A 23,575-nucleotide genomic window follows, 5' to 3' on the forward strand; every position below is an offset into this window, starting at 1 on the left:
TCCCCCCCTTTGCTTGAGACACAGAGTTAAACCGGTAGGGGGACCAATCCCAGCCCCCACATCCCGATACATAGCTCGCTGCCCCTTGAGGTTGGATTTGGCACAAGACAGTTTTGACAGCAAACTCCCGCGTGGGGGGAAGGGGGCAGAGAGGGGCACGGGGGGGCGGGTACATTCAGCAGCCTGGCTGCCCCCATCAGCTGAGTCACTGTAAAAAAATTGTCCAGAGAAGCGAGTCCTTGTGGGGACGCTCGGGGGGGAGGGATCCCCAAAATGCTGGTCGCGCCGCCCCCCTCCAGCCGGGCGCCAAAAAGGAGTCTCTGTGTCCCCCAGAACACGCCTGGCGCATGCGTTTCCCAGTCAGGCCAGGGGGTGAGGGTGCGGGGGGGGGGGCAATGGCCCAGCGCCATCCCGTGGAGTCCCTGATTGCTGGGGGCAGGTCCCCGCCTCAGTTCTCAATGGGGTCTGGAAGAGAAGGAGAGAGGAGCAGAAGGACAGAGCAAAAAGACCTGGATCAGCCCCATGGACCCATCACCCCAGTACCCTGCCCCCAGATCAGCCCCATGGGCCCATCTACCCCAGTGTCCTGCCTCCTCCCTGCCCCCAGATCAGCCCCATGGGCCCATCTACCCCGGTATCCTGCCTCCTCCCTACCCCTGGATCAGCCCCATGGGCCCATCTACCCTGGTATCCTGCCTCCTCCTTGCCCCCAGATCAGCCCCACGGGCCCATCTACCCTGGTATCCTGCCTCCTCCCTACCCCTGGATCAGCCCCATGGGCCCATCTACCCCAGTATCCTGCCTCCTCCCTGCCCCCAGATCAGCCCCATGGGCCCATCACCCTGGTCTCCCGTCTCACTCACTGGCTGTGGGCGCCAGCTCGGTCTCGCGGGGGGCCAGGTGGGGCTCGAGGGCGGGGGAGACGGTGAAGCGGGAGAAGCGCAGGGCGTCCATCAGGCTGGGCTCCGCCCCCTTGGCCGGGAGCAGCGCGGGGGGCGGCGCTGGGGGGGCCCCCGAGCTGGGGTCCGTCACCATTGAGACGAAGGACGGGTTCTGGGCCATCAGTGGGAAGTCGTCGTCCCATTCGAAGCTGCTGCCTGGGGGCAGGGGGAGGGTGAGAGGGGGCGTGGCCAGCCGCACCCCACTGCCAATGCCCCTTCTCCCACTGGTCGGCACAGCCAACGCCCCCTTCCCCTGGGGATATCTGGCTTGTATCTAGCCCCTCCCGTCTCCTCTTGAGCCCCCACCTCCCTCTGGCTCAGCTCCCTCCTCCCCCCACCTTGGGGCACCATGGCAAGGGGGCGTCGACCAGCAGCTGCTGTTTATGGTGTATGCAAACGAGCATTTTAAAATATGCAAACGAGCCCATGAAATAATTGGTGATGGCTTGGCCCTGCCCACCCCCCGGTAGCCACTCCCACCCCCGTGGCGTGGGGCTCACTGAATCCGTCGGCGGGTGGGAAGGCCTCGAGGGCAGGCTGCCCCGCGGGGCCCTGGCTGGTGCCGCCCTCGCCCTCTGGGCCGCTCTGCGAGCTCAGCTCATTGGTGGGCGTCTCCTAGGAGCAGATGGGGGAGAATTAGTGTGTTGGCCCCGCCCACCCCCGGCCTGGCCCCGCCCCCTTCCCATCACCCCCACACCCTGGGTTCCTCCCTATTCTTTGTCCCCGCCTTCCTACACCAGACCCCACCCCCTGCTCTCTTGGCCCCGCCCTCCATCCCTCAGGCCCCGCCCTCCATCCCTCAGGCCCCGCCCTCACCTGTTCAAAGAGGTAGACGGTGACGCCATCAAACAAGGACACGACCTTGCGGTTCTGGTCCACCCCCTGTCCCCTGGTGCCCGCCCCATCCCCCAGGCCCTGTCCCATCCCGCAGGCCCCGTCCCATCCCGCAGGCCCCGCCCTCACCTGGTCAAAGTGGTAGACGGTAACGTCGTCGAAGAAGGACACCACGTTTCCATTCCCCGTTCCTGGGCCCTGACCCATCCCTCAGGCCCCGCCCCATTCCGCAGGCCCCGCCCCAGGCCCCGCCCTCACCTGGTCGAAGAGGTAGACGGTAACGTCGTCGAAGAAGGACACCATCTTGCGTTTCCGGTCCAGCTCGGCAGCCTCCTCGGCCGAGCGCGGGGACTTGAGCAGCCCGCGCAGGTTGCGCCCATCATCCGAGTCGCTGACCACAATGGGGACGCCCCCCACACCCGGTGCCTCCTCATCCTCCTCCTCCTCGCCCGGCCCCGGTGCCCCCCGCCCGGCCCCCTCCTCCTCCAGTGCCAGCCCCCCACAGCCCTTCCGCCCCCCCGGGGCAGCGAAGGGCTGCAGGCTCAGCGGGGGCAGCGCCAGCGACAGGCGCGAGACCTTGGCTGCAGGCGGGGACGGGACAGGGGGAAAGAATGGGGGGGCAAAGGTCAGGGTAGAGAGGCAAAGGGAGAGAAGGGTGGAGGTGAAAGTTCAAGGGTGAGAGGGGGTGAGCACCCCTGTCCCATCCATCCCTCCATCCACCCCCCCCCACCTCCCGGTCTCCATCCATCCCCCCCACCTCCCGGCCTCCATCCGTCCCCACCCCCATCCTCCATCCATCCCTGCCACTGTCCCCACTGCCCCCCCAACCTTGGTCCATCCACCCCCAGTCCTCCATCCATCCCTCTGTCCATCCTCCCACACCTCCCTTCCTCTGTCCCGCAGAGGGTACCCCTCCCCCTGGACGATCCCTCTCCTGTCCTTCCGACAGCCCCTCTTCCCCCCAGATGGTCCCCAACCCTTCCCCAGATGGCTCCCCCTCCTCCCAGTTGGTCCCCAATCCTTCCCCTAGATGGCTCCCCCTCCCCCCAGATGGCCCCCATCCCTCCCCCGAGACGGTCCCTGCCCCCTCCCTCCGATGGCACCCCCGACCCCTGGCATCTCCCTACCTTTGATGTCCTCGCTGCCTGGGCTCCCTGCTGTGCTGAAGTCCAGGTGGGGCTGTGACTGCTCAGACACCGGGTTGGCCCCCTCGGGGCTGGGGACAGGGGCCTCCCCGCTCAGCTCCGGCGCCCCCTGGCCGTCCAGCTGCCCTTCCTCGCTCTCTGCCCCCTCCTCCTCTTCCTGGGGCGGCCCACCTGCCACCTCCCCGCCGCCCCCTTCCTGCTCGTCTCCAGCGCCCCGGGCCCCCTCGGGCTCCAGGGCCCAGAGCCGGATCACGGCCTCCTCCTTGGCAGCTGGGGCCCCGGACGCCGGGGTCCCCAGGTCCCGGTGGTTGCAGAGTAGGTTGCGGGTGATGTTCTCCCGCAGCGACACCAGCAGCTGCTCCTTGCACACCTGCACCACGAAGCCGGCCTCCAATTTGGCCGGCGCCGGCTGCCCCCCGCCCTGCCCCACCGCCGGCTCCTCCTCCTCCCCCCGGCCCCCCTCCGCCTCGCCGTCCGAAAAATAGGCCGAGTCCCGGTGGGTCGTGGCCAGCCCCCACCCCGTGCCCGCCTCCTCCTCGGCCCCCGGCGTCTCCTCCGACAGCGTCAGGTCGCTGGTGGACTCCGAGATGGGCGTGGGGGGCAGCTGGGCAGCATCCCCTTGCCCGGGCGGCTCCCCGTCCTCTTCCTCCTCGGGCTCCCGGACGAGGAGCTCCGGGGAGAAGGTGCTCTCTGTCTCGTAGCCGCTGTCGGGGAACTTCTGGCCCGGCGAGGAGAAGCGGGAGGCCGGGCTGCAGCCCTCGGAGGAGCTGGTGTTGGAGGGGAGGTCCAGCGAGTCCCCGGAGTCCAGTGGGCCCCTCCGCCGGCCCACTGGGGCTGGGCCAATCTCTGGCCTGGCCGCGAAGCCGTCTGCGGCCTCGGGCACGATGGCGATGGTCTCCTCGTCGGCGCTCTCCGCCAGCGTGGCCAGGGGCGGGATTTCCACCGGCACGATGACGCTGCAGCAGGCGGTGGTCAGGCCAGGGAAGGGCGAGCCCGGCGGCCGCCCAGCCACCCCCCGCTTGGGGTAGTCCTGGAGTTCGTAGCTCACCACGGCCGCGCCCATCAGTGGGTCGTAGAACGCCGAGGGAGGGGGCGGCACCCCAGCCAAAGGGGGTGGGACCAGCGGCCCGGCCCCGCCCTCTCCGGCCCCGGGGGGGCCCTCTCCCAGCAGGATGGGGCAGTCGGCCAGGGAGCCCCGCTCCACCTTGAGGGAGGAGTCGTCCTCGGTGCCGTAGCTGTCGCGGTGGGGCCGGGGGATGGGGGCGTGGTTGCTCCAGCCGCTCACAACCTCCCCCCGGCCCGGAGCGCAGCGGCAGCGCCCGCCCCGGCTGCAGAGCGGGCAGAGCAGGGGGTTGCGGCGCCCGTCCCCGCCGCTGCTGGCGTCCTCCCCGTCCGTGCTGCCGGCCGAGCTCTGCTCCTCCATCAGGGAGGGCTCCCGGTCCCAGGGGGGCGAGGGGCGGAACTCCGAGGGGTCCCCCGCCAGCGTCTCCCCGGCCCCCCGCTCCTCCAGCCCCTCGCAGTCCCAGCCACGCTGCTGCTCCTCCAGCTCCTGGTACACGTGGAGCAGGGACTCCCCCAGGAAGATGCCCCCCGGCGCCGGATCCGTCAGCGAGGTCTCCTGGATCTCGGCCCGGAAGGGGTTGGCGCTGCGCCGGGCTGGCTCCCGGGACACCGAGATGAAGGGGTTGGTGGCACCGGGGGCCCAGCTGGCCGGCCCCTCCGGCAGGAGGTGGGGGAGGTGGTGGCGAGCCGGGGGCGGGGGGCTGCCCCGGCCCTCTTCAATGGGGTCCCAGTCGGAAGGGAAGAGGGGCTCCGGCGGGGAGCCGGGCACCCCGTATTGGCGCTCGTAGATGGGGCTGGGGGTGCCGACGGTGCCCTCGGGCCCTTCCCCATCGCCGTGCTCCTCCAGCCGGATGTAGTACTCGCTGCTGACCGAGGGGCTGCGGGCGCTAATCACTGGGACCACGCTGGGCGTCTCCAGGCTCTGCCGCGCTGGCGCCTCGTAGAAGGGGTTGGCGCCGGGCACGGCCAGGCCGCCGTTGCTGGAGGGGGTGGCCCCGGGGGCCGGGCCGGCCTTCCAGCGCCCCAGCCGGGCCTTCTCCCACATGTACTCGAAGTTGAGCCCCCGGCTGCTCTCGGTGACAGTGAGGACGTCGTCCAGGTCGGCCCCCTGGAAGCCATCCAGCAGCGGGTAGGCCGAGATCTCCTCCGAGCGGCGCCGGCGTGGGGGGGAGGCGGCCGGCGAGCGCTTGGGCTTCAGGGCGTTCCACCGCCACTCGAAACTCTCCTCCGCCTGCGCGTGGCAGCGCTCCGTCAGCAGGTAGGTCAACTGCAGGTGCAGCTCCTCCAGTGTGGGGCGCTGTGGCGCCGGCAGCCAGCACGACTGCATCACCTCGTACCTGCAATGGGAGGGAGAGGGGGCGGTCAGGGCAGGGAGGGACAGAACAGTCAGGGAACAACAGTCGGAAAAAGAACAGCTGGAGAGGTGGAATAACCACCAGAGAGATAGAGACAAGAGTCGGGAATAAGCCAGCTGTAGAGACTGAAGAACAGCCAGAGAGACACAGAAGGAGCAGCAGAAAACAACAGCCGGAGAGACAGAGAAACAGCTGGAGAGAGGGGAAAGAACAGTCTGAAAACAACTGCCAGAAAGAGACAGAACAATCAGAAAACAGACAGAGCAGTCAGAAAGTAACAGCCAAAGAAACAGAAGAACTGTCAGAAAGATGCAGAAGAACATCCAGAAAAAAACTCAGAGAGAGACAGAAGAACAGTCAGGGGGGAAAAAACAGCCTGTCAGAGAGAGAGACAGAAGAACTGCTGGAGAGAGAGAAAACAGTCAGGAAATAACAGCCAGAGAGAACAGCTGGACAGAGAGGCAGAAGAACAGTAAGAAAATAACAGCTGTAGAGACAGAAGACCAGTTGGTAACAGAAGACAGAAAAAATCAAGAGAGACAGAAAAAACAGTCCGAAAATAACAGCCAAAGAGACAGAGAAGAACAGTCAGAAGCATCAGCTGGAGAAACAGAAGTCAGAAAGAGCAAGAGGGGAAAAAACAGCCAGAGACAGAACAGCCAGAAAACCCCCCAAGAAAAGTAGAAAATAACATCTGTAGAGACAGAAGAACAGTCGGAAACGGAAGAACAGTCAGAAAAAAACACTCAGAGAGAGGGAGGCAGAGGACCAGTTGGAGAGAAAGAAGAACAGTCAGAAGAGAACAGCCGGAGACACAGAGCAAAGCAGGACAAGACGAATGGGAGAAATGGAGCAGTGACGGGCCCCAGTGACAGCCCAGCCAGGAACCACCTGCAGCTGTCAGCGATGGAAGAGCCCGTCAGGCGCACACCGAGTCCGGTGGTCCTCAGCCCTACGGAGCGGCTGTACCAGGCTAGGGTCGTGGCCAGCCAGCTCCCCACTGGGACCTGCCAGGGAGGTGGGGCAGCTGTGGGGCAGGGACCCAGCACTCACCAGTAGTCAGAGTAGGGCAGCTTCAGGCGTGGCTTGGCCAGCTTCATCTGCTGCTCTTTGATGACGAAGGCGAGAACCTCCTCGTCCGACAGGTGCCGGTAGGGCTGGCTGCCGAATTCAAACAGCTCCCACATCGTCACCCCCAGGGACCTGGGCAGAGCAGGGTTATGGGGTGAGTGCAGGGACCCTTGCCCGGCGCTGAGATGCAGCAGCTCTGGGGTGGGGCGTGGGTATACGGGGACCCCTCGCCCGGCACTGAAATGCAGCCACCTCTGGGGTGGGGCTGGATATACGGGGACCCCTCGCCCGGCACTGAGATGCAGGCACTCTGGGGTGGGGCAGGCACGGGGACCCCTCACCCGATGCTGGGATGCGGCCCATCTGGCGTGGGTGCGGGGGCTGGTTAACAGCCATGTAGAACAGGTAGCTCTGGGACAGCGATCCCCCCAAAGCTTCCCCCTCACTGACCCTTTGCCCCAGAGGCTGGGGGCGGTCCCGGCTGCCCGGGGGCGTAGCAGGGTGCAGAAGGCGCCAGGACACACTGCGGGACTCACCAGACGTTGCTCTCCTTGCTCTGATCCACCACCACGAGCGTCCCGTGAACTTCGTCCAGCAGCTCCGGCGCCACCCAGCGCAGCGGGATCCACAGCCGGTCAGGGGTGATGTAATAATCCTCCTGCGCGGGGGGGAGGGGTCAGCACTGGGCAGGAAACCACCCCCCCCCCCGCCCCCGAGTCCCCTGAGCCAGCCAGTCCCCGCCCTGGGGACGGTTGGGAGCCAGCGCCCCCTAGAGGGGAAAGGCCCCATGCCCCAACTCCACCCCCCTGAGTCAGCCAGTCCCTGCCCTGGGGTCGGATGGGAGCCAGCGCCCCCTAGAGGGGAAAGGCCCCGTGCCCCATTCCCCGTCCCCAGAGCCAGCCAGTCCCTGCCCTGGGGCCGGGTGGGAGCCGACGCCCCCTAGAGGGGAAAGGCCCCGTGCCCCATTCCCCATCCCCCTGAGCCAGCCAGTCCCTGCCCTGGGGCCGGATGGGAGCCGGCGCCCCCTAGAGAGGAAAGGCCCCGCGCCCCATTCCCTGCCCCCCTGAGCCAGCCAGTCCCTGCCCTGGGGCCGGATGGGAGCCGGCGCCCCCTAGAGAGGAAAGGCCCCGCGCCCCATTCCCTGCCCCCCTGAGCCAGCCAGTCCCTGCCCTGGGGCCGGATGGGAGCCGGCGCCCCCTAGAGGGGAAAGGCCCCATGCCCCACCCCCACCCCAGGGCTCTCACCTTGTAGTTGTTGTGCGAGAGGCCATAGTCGCCGACACGGACGGTGAGGTCGGAGGTCAGCAGGCAGTTCCGCAGGGCCAGGTCGCTGTGGGGAAACGTGGGGAGACCCCAGTCAGCTGCAGGCAGCATCCCCATGGGACACCCCGTCTGTGTCCCACCTGCCCTGGGGAGAGCTCTGCCTCCCAGACACCCCCCGCTCTAACCCCGCCATCCCCCTCCCCTTCCAGAGGTGGGCAAGAACCCAGGAGTCCTGGCCCCCAGTCCTCCCTGCTCTAACCTCTAGATCCGCCTCCCCTCCCGGAGGTGGGATAGAACCCAGGAGTCCTGGCACCCAGCCCCCCCCCCCCGGGCTCTAACCCCCCGAATCCCCTCCCCTCCCACGGCCGGGAGAGAACCCCGGCGTCCGGGCGCTCACCTGTGGATGTAGTTGTTCTTGTGCAGGTGCAACAGCCCGAGGGTGAGCTCATAGGCCATGCGCTGCAGTGTGCCGAGGTCGCGGGTCAGCAGGTCGGGGGTCATCCCGTCTGCCTGGCACTGGGCTCGCAGGTAGCGCTTCAAGTCGCCCTGGGGTGACGGGGGAGGGATGGGGGGGGGAGGTCAGGCATGCCGGGGCACGGATGGGGGCACCGGGGACCCCATGGGGGCCACTGTACCCCTCCAGCAACCGGGAGCAACGTTGGAGCCCCCAGCTTCGTTAGCACCAGCCACGGCAGCTGGTGGAGTGGAGACTCCCCACCCAGCTTCCGGCATTATGGGGCTATGACACACAGGTCGGCAGTGTGCACTGCCCTCAGGAGAGGGCACACTCCCCTTCTCGGACACACACACAGCGGGGCGTTCTGATCCCAGCCATCAGGGGGCAGCAGGACACACACACACACACACACACACACACACACACACACACACACACACACACACAGAGCGGGGCGTTCTGATCCCAGCCACCAGGACACACACACACACACGGCAGTTCTAAACCCAGCCACCAGGGAGCAGCGGGACACACACACACACAGAGCAGTTATGAGCCCAGCCACTAGGGGGCAGCGCTCTCACTCCCCCCCCCCAATCCCCACGGCAGCCCCCGCCTGTGCTCACCAGCTGGCAGAACTCCATGATGAGCAGGAAGGGGATGGTCTCCGTGCACAGCCCCAGGCACTGCAGGATGTTGGGGTGCTGAAGGCTTCTTCAAAGCGGCGGGGGGGGGGGGGGAAGGAGAGAGAGAGAAAGCACTGTCATTCCTCATGGCAACAGCAGCACCCGGACGCCTGGGTTCTATCCCGGCATTCTATCTGGTGGTTAGAGTGGGGAGGGGGCTGGGAGCCAGGACTCCTGGGTTCTCTCGGCAGCTCTGAAAATGACTTGGTCTGGGCAAGCCCCTCCCCTGTGTGCCTCGATTTCCCCCTCCGCAACGTTGGGGGGGAGGCTCCTGCCCTTTCCGCAAGGGGCCGGAAGTTTCCCGAACGGCTGGAAGACGCTGTGGGATCCTCAGCGGAGAGGAGCGGGGGACGATCCCAGTGACTAGATCCCCCAAATCCCGTCCGGCCTCAGTCCCTTCCCAGATCCTCCCATACTGCCGGGCTGGGGAAGGAGGGGTCAGGCGGGGGGGTGGGTGATTTTTAGCTGTGGGACTTTTATCTCGACCCTGTGGCTTTAAACACGGGTGTAGCAAGCCCCGCCCGCAATCTCAGTATGTCTGGGTCCAAGCAGGACCACCGTGGGCTGCTTTCACACCACTGCATTTCCTCCTCTTATCTTTGTGGTTTAAGGATGCTGAGATGCGGCTGATTCTGGGGTGGGGCATGAGGGCTGGGTATACGGGACCCCTCGCCCAGTGCTGAGATGCAGCCACTTCTGGGGTGCCCCCATCCCCTAATTACCGATAGGGCTGAGCCTCCGACAGGAACTTCCTCTGCTCCAGGGGTCCGGCGCTGACCCGGAGCTCCTTCACCACCACCTGGGCTGGGGTGAAGTCTGAGAAGATCTCCCCCAGGATCACCTAGGAGACAGAGCTGACAGCCATAACGCAGGGTCTGTGCCCCAATGGGTCCCCATTCCCCCCCCCATGCCTCCGCCTGTGCTGGGGACCCCCCATCAGAGGGCAGATTGGAGTGCAGTCTCTGAGGCCCGTCCAGCCCTCGACCTCTCTGGCACGGGGGCTGCTGAGACCCAGCAAACTTGTTTCACACGGGGGCCACAAATTGGGGTGTCAGCTCCCTGTCACTAGAGGGGAAAGGCCCTGTGCCGCATTCCCCACCCCCCTGAGCTAGCCAGTCCCTGCCCTGGGGCCGGATGGGAGCCGGCACCCCCTAGAGGAGACAGGCCCCATGCCCCATTCCCCGCCCCCTGAGCCAGCCAGTCCCTGCTCTGGGGATGGGTGGGAGCAGGCACTCCCTGGATGTGACACCTGTAGAGGCCGGGGCAGCAGATAGCGAAGTGGCAGGGGAGACGCACTCACCTTCCCAAACCAGCCGTTCCCGATCTCCTGCAGGTAGCTGAGGTGCTGCCGGCTCAAGCCCAGATGCTTCACTAGGTCTGGAAGGGGACACAGGAGGGTGAGGAGGGGGCTGAACCCTGCCAGCAGCTCCACCAGGGAGAAGGGAGCTCCCGTGACGGCTCCCTACCCACCTTCATCCTATCCCTCCTCCCAGCAGGAAAGGGATTGGGACCAGCAGGTCGCGATACTCCTTCAGGCCCCCCCAGGAAGATGGGCCATCAGCTCATCCACAATGCGGCTTCCAGAATCACTGGCTAATCTAGAACCACGTTCCCAGAGTCACTGCATCCCCGTTGGGTCATCTAGAACATGGCTTCTAATGGAACAGACACCTCAATTGCTAGTCTAGAACGTGCATTCTAGAGTGGCTTCATCTGCATTTGCTCCTCTAGAACCTCAATGGTCTAGAATCGGGTTGCAAGAGTCATTGCGCCTCAGAACATTTTTTTCTAATGAAACCCTAGTGTCATAGACTAATCTAGAACACTGTGTCCAGAGCTGCTTTGTCCACACTAGTTAGTCTAGAATATTACTTGTGTATTAAGAGATTTCCAGAGTGTCTGCATCCAGGATAACTAAGCTAGAACATCGTTAGTCTAGACCCTCTTTCCAACATCTGGTTAGTCTAGAGCCTGCTTTATAGTGTCACTGCTGCCTCATTGGTTAGTCTAGAACCCGATTTCTTGATTTGCTGCATCTACACTGGCTACTCTAGATCCCAACCTTCAGTCTCTGAATCTTCATTGGTTAGTGTTGAATGTGGTTACCAGAATCTCTGCATTCTCATTGGGTAGTCTAGAACATGGTTCTGTGGTCTTTTGCCCTATCTGCTGATCCTGAGTGTGGTATCTAATGTCATTGTGTCTGCTAGTTCAAGGCTGCAGCCATTTCAGCTCCTTTGTCTGGTTTAGTTTTGACCTAATAAATCATCAGTGGCTGATCTAGATCCTGATTTCTAGAGTAATTTTATCCACAGTGGAGGGTCTACAAATAGTTTCTCGACTCTCACTGGGTAACTTATAACCTTATTTCCAGAGTCACGCCATCCCCACTGGCTAGCCTGGAAACAGAGTCCATCCATCTCCATTGACCAGAATCACCTCTTCCATGTTGATTAGCCTAGAACCAGAGCTTTCTCATCCCTGTCAACTACCTAAAACAAGAGTCACCACATCCCAGTTGAGTAGTCTAGAACCAGTGCCTCCCCATGGACTAGCTTAGAACCAGTACCACCAATCCCACTGACTAGCCTAGAACCAGACCCTCCCTGCCTACATAGACTAGTCTAGAACCAGAACTTCCCCTTGTCCATTGACTAACCAAGAACCAGAGCCACCCAGTCCCCATTGACTAGCCTAGAACCAAGCTAACATAGCCCATTCCCACTGGATAACCTAGAATCTGGTTTTCCAATCCACCCCATCCCCACAGTCCGGGCATGTGTCACACCCAGTTGGGAGACAAGCATGTCCCCTACCTGTCTTGGGCATCTGCTGGTTGGGAGCTGGGAGCGAGACCTCAGAGAGCGGCAGGATGTAGACGTCTGGGATGGACTGGGACGATGAGGTCTCCTCGGCAGGTGGCGTGTATTCCCCCGAATACTCCTCCCCATCTGGGTTCTCGAACTCCTGCAGGGCACAGACAGACAGGGATGCATGAGGACCTGGGATATCCATTCTAGGGTCTATGTCTCTCTAAGCATATGGCCCGGGAACCACAAATCCAAACACCCAGCCGTGCTCCTCCCCAGCCGCCTCTCACCTTGAAGCCGACATCGCCCCGTTTGCAGCACAGGCAGGTGAGGAGGAGGAAGATGAAGGCCAGGAGACCTGAACAGGAGATCAAGACCACGGCATACGGGGGGGCAAGAGGGAACCGGCCTTGGGACAGACCATCTAGGGGAGAGAGAAATGAGAGTAAGAACCCGCCCGGCACTGAGATGCAGCCCCTCTGGGGCGGGGCATGGGGGTTGGTTATACAGGGATTCCTTGTGTGGTGCTGAGATGACTGTCTTGATTGAGCTCTGTGAGGAAAACCCCATCGGAACAGCGACCAGTTCTGGGCATTATAGGGCAAATAACGCCCAGCCCCAATTGAAATGGTAATTCGTGGCAAATGCACGATTTGGGGACTCCTCTGAATTCACCCATCAGGAACTGGGCCAAGACCCCTCCCCAAATCACTGAGTAGGAATTGAGCCTTGACCCCCAACTGCCCCACTAGTAACCAGGCCGAGACACTGCCTGCAACTCACCCACCGGGCATCAAGCCGACAGCTGTTGCACCCCATTACCTCTCCCGAAACTTGGCCCAGAACCGCCCCCAAACATCTGCTCCGGGGACTGGACCCAGACCGTCCCCTCAACCAACTTGCTGGGAACCAGGCCCAAGCCCCACAAACTCCAGTCATGCCAGGGCTCCACGGATCAGTGGCCCAACAGGCCCAGCCACCAGAAATGTGGACCTCTCCCCTCCCCCTAAAACCCATAGCGCCCCCCCCCAGCGCCCCAACTCCCAACACCCCATCCCCCACCCTCCTGCAGCCACACAACACATGTCACTAGCCCGGGACTGACTAATCCGCTGTGTGGAGGGGACGGGCCTGGCCACCTAAGGAGAGAAACTTACAACCCAGCTGCGGGGGAGGAAAACCCCCATCCCGACCCAACTCCCCAAATGACACTCGAAGTGACGGGGTTGGTTTCAGCAGAAGGGAAGGGCGCACAAACAGGTGGTGCCCAATGGAGGGGTGGAAAGCAGGTGGAATAGAGCTAAGGAAGGAGAAATGGGACACGGCAGGGAGGGAGCGAAGGAAGGGATGGAGGGAGAAGGGGATGGCGGAGGGAGGGAGCGAAGGAAGGGATGAAGGAGTAAGGGGACGGCGGAGGGAGGGAGCGAAGGAAGGGATGAAGGAGGAAGGGGACAGCGGAGGGAGGGAGCGAAGAAAGGGATGGAGGAGGAAGGGGACAGCACAGGGATGAAGGAGGAAGGGGACGGCGGAGGAAGGGAGCGAAGGAAGGGATGAAGGAGGAAGGGGACGGTGGAGGGATGAAGGAGGAAGGGATGAAGGAGGAAGAGGATGGTGGAGGGATGAAGGAGGAAGGGGACGGCGGATGGAGGGAACGAAGGAAGGGATGGAGGAAGTATGGCGGATGGAGGGAGCGAAGGAAGGGATGAAGGAGGAAGGGGGTGGCGGAGGGAGGGAGCGAAGGAAGGGATGAAGGAGGAAGAGGACGGTGGAGGGAGGGAACGAAGGAAGGGATGGAGGAAGTACGGCGGATGGAGGGAGCGAAGGAAGGGATGGAGGAGGAAGGGGACGGCGGATGGAGGGAGCGAAGGAAGGGATGGAGGAGGAAGGGGACGGCAGAGATAGGGAGCGAAGGAAGGGATGAAGGAGGAAGGGGACGGTGGAGGGAGGGAACGAAGGAAGGGATGGAGGAAGTACGGTGGATGGAGGGAGCGAAGGAAGGGATGGAGGAGGAAGGGGACGGCGGATGGAGGGAGCGAAGGAAGGGATGGAGGAGGAAGGGGACAGCGGAGGGAGGGAGCGAAGGAAGGGATGGAGGAGGAAGGGGACGGCGGAGGGAGGGAGCGAAGGAAGGGATGGAGGAGGAAGGGGACGGCGGAGATAGCGAGCGAAGGATGGGATGAAGGAAGAAGGGGACAGCGGAGGGAGGGAGCGAAGGAAGGGATGAAGGAGGAAGGGGACAGAGGATGGAGGAAAGGGATGGTGAGGGATGAAGGAGGAAGGGGATGGCAGAGGGAGGGAGCGAAGGAAGAGATGAAGGAGGAATGAAAAGCAGGTTAGAGCGAAGGAAGGGATTGAGGAGGAACGGTAAGCCGGTTACAGTAACGGAAGGGAAGAAGGAAGCAGAGGAGGGATGGAGAGGTGGAAGGATCGGAGGGGGGGATCTGCCGGGGGACCTGTCCCCTCCACGTGCCCAGACTCCAGAGAGGCCGTCCAGGCCCTGGTGCTCACCGTTCTCCAGCGGCGCTGCTAACGCTCTGTCCGGGTTGAAATACGACATGGAGGCGGCCAGCAGGACGACGGGCCCCTGCCTTAGCATTGTCGGGGCTCGGCGGGCATCGATCGGCGGGGACCACAGGCGGGGAGACGGCCTAGGTCCGGGGGGAGAGCAGGGGGGACCCGGGGGAGGGAAGCCAGGCACGGGCCACGCCACCCGAAACGGGGCAGGTGCGCGGGACAGGGGGGACACACCTGGTGGCTTTCACGCATCCGAAGGGGCGAGGGGGACCCGGGCCGGAGGGCACCCCGGCTTCGCATCGCCGGGAAGATGGGCCGGCCTGGCCTCGGCTGCTACCTGCTTTTCATCCCGAAGCATCTTCCTTCCTTCCTCCGCCTCAGGGCCCCAAGGGGAAGGAGGGAAGGGGCCAATCCGCCCAGCGGAGGGCTGGCTGGGGCCAAGCAATAGAACGGATCAGACGCGGGTTATGCCCATGCCAACAATAGACGGGGGGAGGAGGAGAATTGGGGAGGGTGGGATGCAGGGTGGAAAGGAAGACTGGGGGGGGAGATCCGGGCAGACGTCTGGGTTTCCCCCCCACTTTGCCAGGGGTGGGGGGGGCGGGGAAGTGGAAGGGGGGGAAGGGGAGAAGAAAAGGAGGATCAAATCCAATGGGAGGCTGGCTGATTTCGGCATCCGCCTGGCTGGGGAGCTCGGCTGCTGGAATTGATGGAGACAAGACCCACCCCCTCGGACAGACACCCCCCCCGCCCCGCCGCCGGGCTCGCGGATTGGGCCCGGGAGCTGTCCGTCAGGGCCAGAAGCCCAAAGAAAGGAGAGAGGAAGGGAGAGGGGGAGGGCGGAGAGATGCAGGAGATGGAGGGGGGGAGCGTCTCCATGGTTACCTTCTCCCTGGTACCAGCCTCAACAGCAGTAGGGCACTGTGGGAGAGGGATGGGGAGGGAGGGTGTGTGTGGGGGGGGGGATTTTGGGGAGAGGATGGAGTTTGGGGGTGCAGGGTGTGGGGGGAGCTGCCAGGGGATTCCCCAAGCTAAGGTGGGGAAAAAGGGCTGGGTAGAGGTGTCATGCGCAAACACGCACAGTGTCACATACACAATGGGACACACACACACACAAATGGCTTGCACACACCCTGACAGTGTCACATACACACACGGCTCGCACACACCCTGACTGTCACACACACAGCTTGCACACACCCTGACAGTGTCACATACACACACAGCTCGCGCACACACTGTCACACACACAGCTCATACACACACTGACTGTCACATACCCACATGGCTCGCACACACCCTGACAGTGTCAGATACACACATGGCTTGCACACACACTGTCACACACACAGCTCATACACATACTGACTGTCACATACCCACATGGCTCACACACACCCTGACAGTGTCAAGTACACACATGGCTCATACACACACTGACAGTTTCATACACACACACACAGCTTGCACATACACTGACAGTGTCACACACCCATGGCTGGCACACACACAGCTCATACATACCCTGACTGTCACACACACACACAAGACTTGCACACATACTGACTGTCACACATATGCTGCTCACACACACACTGACAGTGTCACACACACACAAAGCTTGCACATACACTGACTGTCACACATACACACGCAGCTCATACACACACAGACAGTGTCACACACCCGGCTTGTACACATCCCGACAGTGTCACATACACACACAGCTCATACAATGAGAGTGTCACACACACAGCTCATACACACCCTGACAGTGTCACACACACAGCTCATACACTCACTGAGTGTTATGCACACTTGGCTCATACACATAGAGTGTCACACACGCAGCTCATACACACACTGACACTCTTACACGCAGACATATCCATGTGATGTCTCCTATACACACAGAGCATCACACACAAAGACTGTCTCCTGCACACAGAATGTCACAACACCGTGTCTCCTACACACTCACAATGGCTCCCACACAAACCCATGCTGCCACATGTGCCCGTGAGGTCTCACACACAGTGTATCACATACACACGTCTCACACACAGGAATACAGTGAGGTGTGTGTGTACGTCACAAAAACACATATTTATTGTTTTTGTTGCAGTCTTGTCCAGCGGCCCCAGGCAGGGACCAGACCCCATTGTGCGGGGTGCTGTATAGATCCATAGACCGAAATGCCGGCATGTGCCCTAAAGAGATTACAACCTAAGTACACAATTACACACAATGCCACGTGCACAGACACACACGGTGTCACAGACATCCTCAGTTTCCCCCACACACAGTTTCATACACAGTATCATGTACCCAGACACACAATATCATGCAAACACAGCCACACACAGTATCGCGTACCTGGATACACACACATTGTCACACACGGACACACAGTCACACACACAACACATACACACTCACACAAAGACACAGTCTCACATACCCAGGCGCACACAGTGTCACACAAACACAGTTACACACACAATGTCACACATGGACACACACACAAAGGCACTGTCACACACACAGTCACACAGAGTCTCACAAATCCAGACTCACAGTTCCTCATGCACACACACAGCGTCACATGCAGTCACAGAGTTTCACATACCTGGACACTCTCTCTCTCTCTCTCTCTCTCACACACACACACACACACACACACACACACACACACACACACACACAGAGTCATGCACACAGTGTCATACATAGACACACACAGGCATTGTCACACATACCCAGACACAGTCTCTCTCTCCTTCACACACACACAGTCACATGTGCACACAGTGTCACACAAACATAATTAGTCACACACAGTCACATTGTCATAGTGTCACACACACGTAGTTTCACATACCCAGACACAGTCTCTCTCTCTCTCTCTCACACACACACACACACACACAGTTACACACACACGCAAAGTTTCACATACCCAGATATAGTCTCTCTCTCTTTCACACACACACCCAGTCTAACACACACACACACACACACACACACACCCCGAATCACATGTGCACAGTGTCACACAAACATAATTAGTCACACACACACGCAGTTTCACATACCCAGACAGTCTCTCTCTCTCTCTCTCACACACACACATGTGAAGTTTCACATACCCAGACACACAGTCTCTCTTTCTCACACACACCCAGTCTAACACACACACACACACACACACACACACACACACACACACACACACACACACACACAGAGTGTCACACACAGTGTCATACCCACAAACACACACACAGTGCATCACACTAGCTAACGGAGAGGCCTCCAAATGCCCCTGAAAACAGGCACCCTCCTCAAGCGGGTGTGTTTCTGGGATGGGGGGTGGGGGCACCAGGCTCGGTTCTTGGCCATTTTTATTATCAATGACCCGGGAGCAAACAGAGCACCCCGTGCCGATAACACTAACGACCCGCTGATGGGGGCTGCGGTAAATTGAGACGGAGCGACCGGGCTCGCTGGGGGCAAAGTCCTCCACCCAGGAGCAAGGAACCAAGGCCCGTGCTTTTGGGCTGGGTGGGGGCTCGGTGCCAGGACGTGGCGTCTGGAAAAGATCTGGGGTCGTGTTGGAGAATCAGCTGACCACACAGGCACTACGGCCCAAAGGGGTAAGGCCAGATCGCAAAGAGTTTATTTCACCTCTGGGTTTGGCCTTGGTGCGACCGCGGCTGGACCCCAAGAAGGACAGTGCTCAATCGATAGGGCCCTACCAAATTCACCACCGTGAAAAACGTGACACGGACCGTGAACTCTGGTCTCCCCCGTGAAATCTGTATATTGCCCTATGCTATACAGATTTCATGGGGGAGACCAGCATTTCTCCAACTGGGGGGCCTGAGCCAAAAATGGGTCATGGTGGGGTCACAAGGTTGTTGTAGGGGGGTCGCAGTATTGCCACCCTTACTTCTGCGCTGCCTTCAGAGATGGGCGGCCGGACAGCGGCGGCTGTTTAGTGCAACAAAAAGACGGTGAAGGGGGGACTTGATTTGTCTCGTGTGGGGAACAAATATTTAATCTTGGCCTCCTCAGCCTGGCCGAGGATGGTTGGATTCTCCTGCCCCGGCAATTACTCAACCCAGGTGGCTGGTTTTGGAGGAGATCCGCTCTCGTCAACTGGGAATGAATTCAGGGCAGCGCCCTGGGTGGGGGTGTACAGGAGGTCAGATGAGCTGATCGCAAGGGTCCCTGCTGGCTGTGAATCTATGAACCTAGGAATCATGGCATATCACACACACACACACACACACACACAGCCAGGGGCGGAGTCCCAGGCCAGTAGTCACTCTGGTGGGGGGCGCAGGTTGTGTCGGATGCAGTGGAAACCCCCTCCCACCCCACACAGGGAACCAGCGCCGAATTTGAGCACAAACCTCTCGTGCACCAGTACCCCTATGCTGGGATCCCCCCCTCACCCCACAGCCCCCCCCCCGCTGGGATCCTGATCCCCTCACAGCCCCCTCCCCCCGCTGGGATCCACCCACCCCTCCACCCCACAGCCTTCCCTGCTGGGATCCTCCCCTCCTCTCCCAGCCCCCTCCCCCCGCTGGGATCCCCCTCCACCCCACAGCCCTCCTCCCCTCCACCTCACAACTCCCCCCACTGGGATCCCCCTCACCCCACAGCCCCCCCTCTGCTGGGATCCACCCACCCCTCCACCCCACAGCCCCCCCGCTGGGATCCTCCTCTCCCCTCCCAGCCCCCCCTCTAGGATCCCCCCACACCCCACAGCCCCCCCTCTGCTGGGATCCACCCACCCCTCCACCCCACAGCCCCCTCGCTGGGATCCTCCTCTCCCCTCCCAGCCCCCCCCGCTAGGATCCCCCCACACCCCACAGCCCCCCCTCTGCTGGGATCCACCCACCCCTCCACCCCACAGCCTTCCCTGCTGGGATCCTCCCCTCCCAGCCCCCTCCCCCTGCTGGGATCCCCCTCCACCCCTCAGCCCTCCTCCCCTCTACTTCACAACCCCCCCCCCCCAGCTGGGATCCCCCCTCCCCTCCCCCCCACAGCCCCCCTCTGCTAGGGTCCCACTTTGGCCCCCTGGCCCCTATCACAGCCCCCCCCCCGATGCTGCGAGGGTAGCACAGAACCCACAGCCCCACTGCTCAGCCCCTCAGAGTGCCACCCCAGGCGATCGCTGAGCTGAGACACCCCGAGGAGCTGAGTCGGAGAGATGGGGAGCGGCGGGGGAGGGAGATGAGAGGAATGTGATGTCATCATTGTCACAGACAGACTCGCGCACACACACAGTCTAGACACACACATCCCCAAACACAAAGACAGACACCCCCCCAACCACACAGACACACACATGCCCAACCACACAGACACACATCCCCAACCAACCACACAGACACACATCCCCAACCACACAGACACATCCCCAACCACACAGACACACAACCCCAAACACACAGACACACAGACAAGCCCAAACACACAGATATAACCCCAAACACACAGAAATATAGAAACAACCCCAAACACACAGATCCAACCCCAAACACAGACACATACAACCCCAAACACAAAGACACAGACACAACCCCACACACATTCACACGCACATACAATCCCAAACACACACACACCAACTCATAATCCCAAACACCCAGACACACACACACGCACACAACCCCACATACTCATGTACACATGCGCAACCAAAACACACACACACACACACACGTGTATGCATGGACCTACAACCCCAAATACACACCCAGAGACACACCCAAACACACACAGATGCACCCCGCAGACCCAAGCGCACACAGTCACAGAGATGCCCACACACACAGCCACAAACATTCCCACACATGTAGGAGACACACAAACCCGCCCCCCTCACCCCAGGTGCACATGAAGAAAACAGCCGCCACAAACAAACGTTCCCCAACACACACACACACTCCCCCACACTGACTGCCCACAGACAAATACCACCTGCTACTGCATGTCTGCATCTCACTCCACTCCTGGCTCTGGGAGGGGAGTGGGGTCTAGTGGTTAGAGCAGGGGGGGGCTGGGAGCCAGGATTCCTGGGTTCTCTCCCCGGCTCTGGGAGGGGAGTGGGCTCTAGTGGTTAGAGCAGGGTGCTGGGAGCCAGGACTCCTGGGTTCTCTCCCCGGCTCTGGGAGGGGAGTGGGGTCTAGTGATTAGAGCGGGGAGGCTGGGAGTTCAGCACAGTCGGCTTCTCACACAACCACCAGGTTAGGAGAAAAACACCCAATAAATCAACAGCTTAATTCTCCGCCATTTGCGGCGGCTGGGCACTTTACGGCTTCCCCTGTAAAAGTGTCCAATGAAAAGGGAGATTTACTGGCTACCGGCTCAGCCTGGACTGCCAGCCATGGGCTGTGTCTGGGATGGGGGAGCAGGCCAAGGGGAACTGGCCAGACCTCAAAGGGCCACAGATGCATGGCCCTTCAGACTAGTCACCCCTGACTGCATTGGGGTCAGGGCTGGGTTCTGAACTCAGCCCCCTGGGGTCAATCCAGAGTCACCCCTCATTGCAATGGGGGCAAGGCTGGGTTCTGATCTCGGCTAGACCAGTATAAAATCCACGCAATCAGACTCAGGCCTGGGGCGGAGGATTCGTTAACATTATTCTCTCCACTCCGGTTCCGCTGTCCGTTTCCATTGAGATGGTCCCTCTCTCTCCACCTTTCTGCTGCCTTTTTCCTCCTGCTTTTTTTTCCTCCTTAACTTCCCCTAAGACAGACACAAACCCTGCGAAAGGTTTGGCGTGAGATGGGGGGGTGGGAGGGATCCGGTGTTTGCAACCCCTCTCTGCCTTTTATCATACACTCAACGGCTTCCAACGTTTTCTTTGGAAGTTGATCTCAATCCCACCCGAAGGGTGGCCATGCCAGGGTCCCCACCACACACTGGGCATCTTGCACGTGATGCCAGGCGCCCTGGCCTCCCACCGGCTGCGGCTCGTACTGGATGGAGCAAGTCTACAATCTACAGGCCACGGGTCGGTTGGCAATTAGAATAAACCAGCCCTGGTGCTGCTCCATCGACTCCACTTCATTTCCCGTGTGTGCCGAGCACCAATTAATTCAACCAAGGTCCCCATGCAATGCCCACCGAAATCAGCGGGGAAACGCCCACTGATGGGTCAGTTCTCCAGCCGGTGACTTCCCTGGAGCTAGGTCGATTTACGCCAGCCGGGGACCTGGTCGCGCTCTGGTTTGCGAGGTCTCACCCTGCTCCCACTGAATTCAAGAGCAAAACTCCTCTGGGTTTCATGGGAAGCAGGACTAGCCCCAGTCTGGGGAGAGATGCACGGGCCATACAGAGGCTGCATTATCTAGGGAATCGTTTCCCAAACAAGGGGTCCCGACCCACTAGTGGGTCGCAGGGAGATTCTAGATGGGTTGCCTCAGTGAAAAGTCGGGGAAGCGCTGGTCCGCTGGCCAGGGAACTGGCTTGGGATAGGAGTCGTGGGATCTATTCCCTGCTCTTGCCTCTGCTTCCCCCGGCACAACAGGGCAGGGATCTCAGCTGGACAGGGGCTGTCTCTCGCTGTGTCTGTGCAGCGCCTGGCACAATTGGCCCCTGATCTCAGCTGGGCAGGGCCTGTCTCCCACTGGAACTGTGTAGCGCCCGGTACGACAGGGCCCTGATCTCAGCTGGGCAGGGCCTGTCTCCCACTGGAACTGTGTAGCGCCCGGTACGACAGGGCCCTGATCTCAGCTGGGCAGGGCCTGTCTCTCACTGGGTCTGTGCAGCGCCTGGCACGACAGGGCCCTGATCTCAGCTGGGCAGGGCCTGTCTCTCACTGGGTCTGTGCAGCGCCCGGTACGACAGGGCCCTGATCTCAGCTGGGCAGGGCCTGTCTCCCACTGGAACTGTGTAGCGCCCGGTACGACAGGGCCCTGATCTCAGCTGGGCAGGGCCTGTCTCTCACTGGGTCTGTGCAGCGCCCGGTACGACAGGGCCCTGATCTCAGCTGGGCAGGGCCTGTCTCTCACTGGGTCTGTGCAGCGCCTGGCACGACAGGGCCCTGATCTCAGCCTGGGCAAGGACTGTCTACATCTTCATCTGTGCAGCGCCTGACGCCGCTATAACACACATAATAGTAACAAGCAGTATTACTGCAATGTCTTTTCTGCTGTACTGATTTGTACAAGATCCACATTGTTTCCCCCTTCGCCCTCAACTACCTGTCTGTCTGTCTGGGTGTCCTTTGACTGTGACTTCCTGTCTCTCCTCGACTGTCCAGAAAGGACCTAGCACTGCGCGGGCTTTGTCACTGACACACAAATATTAGCAATAACAGCCCTACGAAGCCTCGATCGGACCCGGAGGAACGACACACTGGAGCCAGCCCCAGTGGAAACGGCACCTGGAGACTGAAGTTAGGGGGCAAGCAAACGGCAGAGACACCGAGACTGGACATATTGACCTACAGCAATGGACGCTGGGCAGCAAAAGGGGACAGATGTCAGTGGTGGGGGGGGGGGGGGTTGAGTTATCCCCACCGTTGATGGTCACGGCCCCTGTGCCAATATAATGGTGCTTCCCCACTGGGATGGGAAGGGGGTTCACTAGGGTTACCATACGTCCGGTTTTTCCCGGACATGTCCGGCTTTTCGGCAATCAAACCCCCGTCCGGAGGGAATTGCCAAAAAGACCCTGCGCCCCCGGCTGGGCGCTTCCCCTCCCGGGCTCCAGCAGCGCTGGGGAAGCGCCGGCCGGGGGCGCAGGGTCTGGGGGCTGCCCAGCAAACCGTGAAGCCGGTAGCGCTCGGGCAGCCCTTTCCCCGTGGCTGGGAGGGAGGAGGTGGAGTTAGGGCGGGGACTTTCGGGAATGGGCGGAGTTGGGGCGGGGAAGGGGGTGGGAAAGGGGCGGGGCCAGGGCCCCGTGGAGTGTCCTCTTTTTTTATTTTTTAAATATGGTAACCCTAGGGTTCACCCCCACACAGCAATGGCCGCCGCTCCCCCACTGGGACGGGAAGGGGGTTCACCCCCACACAGCAATGGCCGCCGCTCCCCCACTGGGACGGGAAGGGGGTTCACCCCCACACAGCAATGGCCGCCGCTCCCCCACTGGGACGGGAACGGGGTTCACCCCCACACAGCAATGGCCGCCGCTCCCCTACTGGGACGGGAAGGGGGTTCACCCCCACACAGCAATGGCCGCCGCTCCCCCACTGGGACGGGAAGGGGGTTCACCCCCACACAGCAATGGCCGCCGCTCCCCCACTGGGACGGGAAGGGGGTTCACCCCCACACAGCAATGGCCGCCGCTCCCCTACTGGGACGGGAACGGGGTTCACCCCCCCCCACAGCAATGGCCGCCCCCAGCCACTCTCCCACGCGCGTACAACGCTCTAGGAGTCTCTCTCTATGACCCCGGGAGCGTTCAGTCATTGGCCAG

The 23,575-nt window shown here is 61.4% G+C and overlaps 1 protein-coding gene across 1 annotated transcript; it reads right to left on the reverse strand.

The window, feature by feature from the left end:
• Positions 1 to 448: 448 nt before the first annotated feature.
• On the reverse strand, positions 449 to 14,219 carry LMTK3 (lemur tyrosine kinase 3). The gene is made up of 15 exons (XM_065420876.1): positions 14,132 to 14,219; positions 11,914 to 12,047; positions 11,630 to 11,780; positions 10,114 to 10,190; positions 9,536 to 9,654; positions 8,754 to 8,841; positions 8,068 to 8,216; positions 7,653 to 7,737; positions 6,945 to 7,066; positions 6,391 to 6,540; positions 2,903 to 5,319; positions 2,034 to 2,356; positions 1,442 to 1,556; positions 864 to 1,097; positions 449 to 465 (listed from the first exon to the last, which is right to left on the reverse strand). Exons 1-15 carry the CDS (start codon positions 14,217 to 14,219, stop codon positions 449 to 451), a joined length of 4,269 nt encoding a protein of 1,422 aa, XP_065276948.1.
• Between the last annotated feature and the right edge of the window lie 9,356 nt (positions 14,220 to 23,575).

The sequence above is a fragment of the Emys orbicularis genome, chromosome 21 (genome assembly GCF_028017835.1).
Source record: "Emys orbicularis isolate rEmyOrb1 chromosome 21, rEmyOrb1.hap1, whole genome shotgun sequence".
Lineage (NCBI taxonomy): Eukaryota > Metazoa > Chordata > Testudines > Emydidae > Emys > Emys orbicularis.

Bases quoted from the DNA above. Each gene is read 5' to 3' on its own strand.
- LMTK3 (XM_065420876.1), bottom strand. From the start codon at position 14,219: ATGCTAAGGCAGGGGCCCGTCGTCCTGCTGGCCGCCTCCATGTCGTAT. The intron at 11,781-11,913 runs GTGAGAGGCGGC...TGTGCCCTGCAG, and splicing joins GGGGCGATGTCGGCTTCAAG to GAGTTCGAGAACCCAGATGG. The intron at 6,541-6,944 runs GTGAGTCCCGCA...TGCTCTGCCCAG, and splicing joins AGCAAGGAGAGCAACGTCTG to GTCCCTGGGGGTGACGATGT.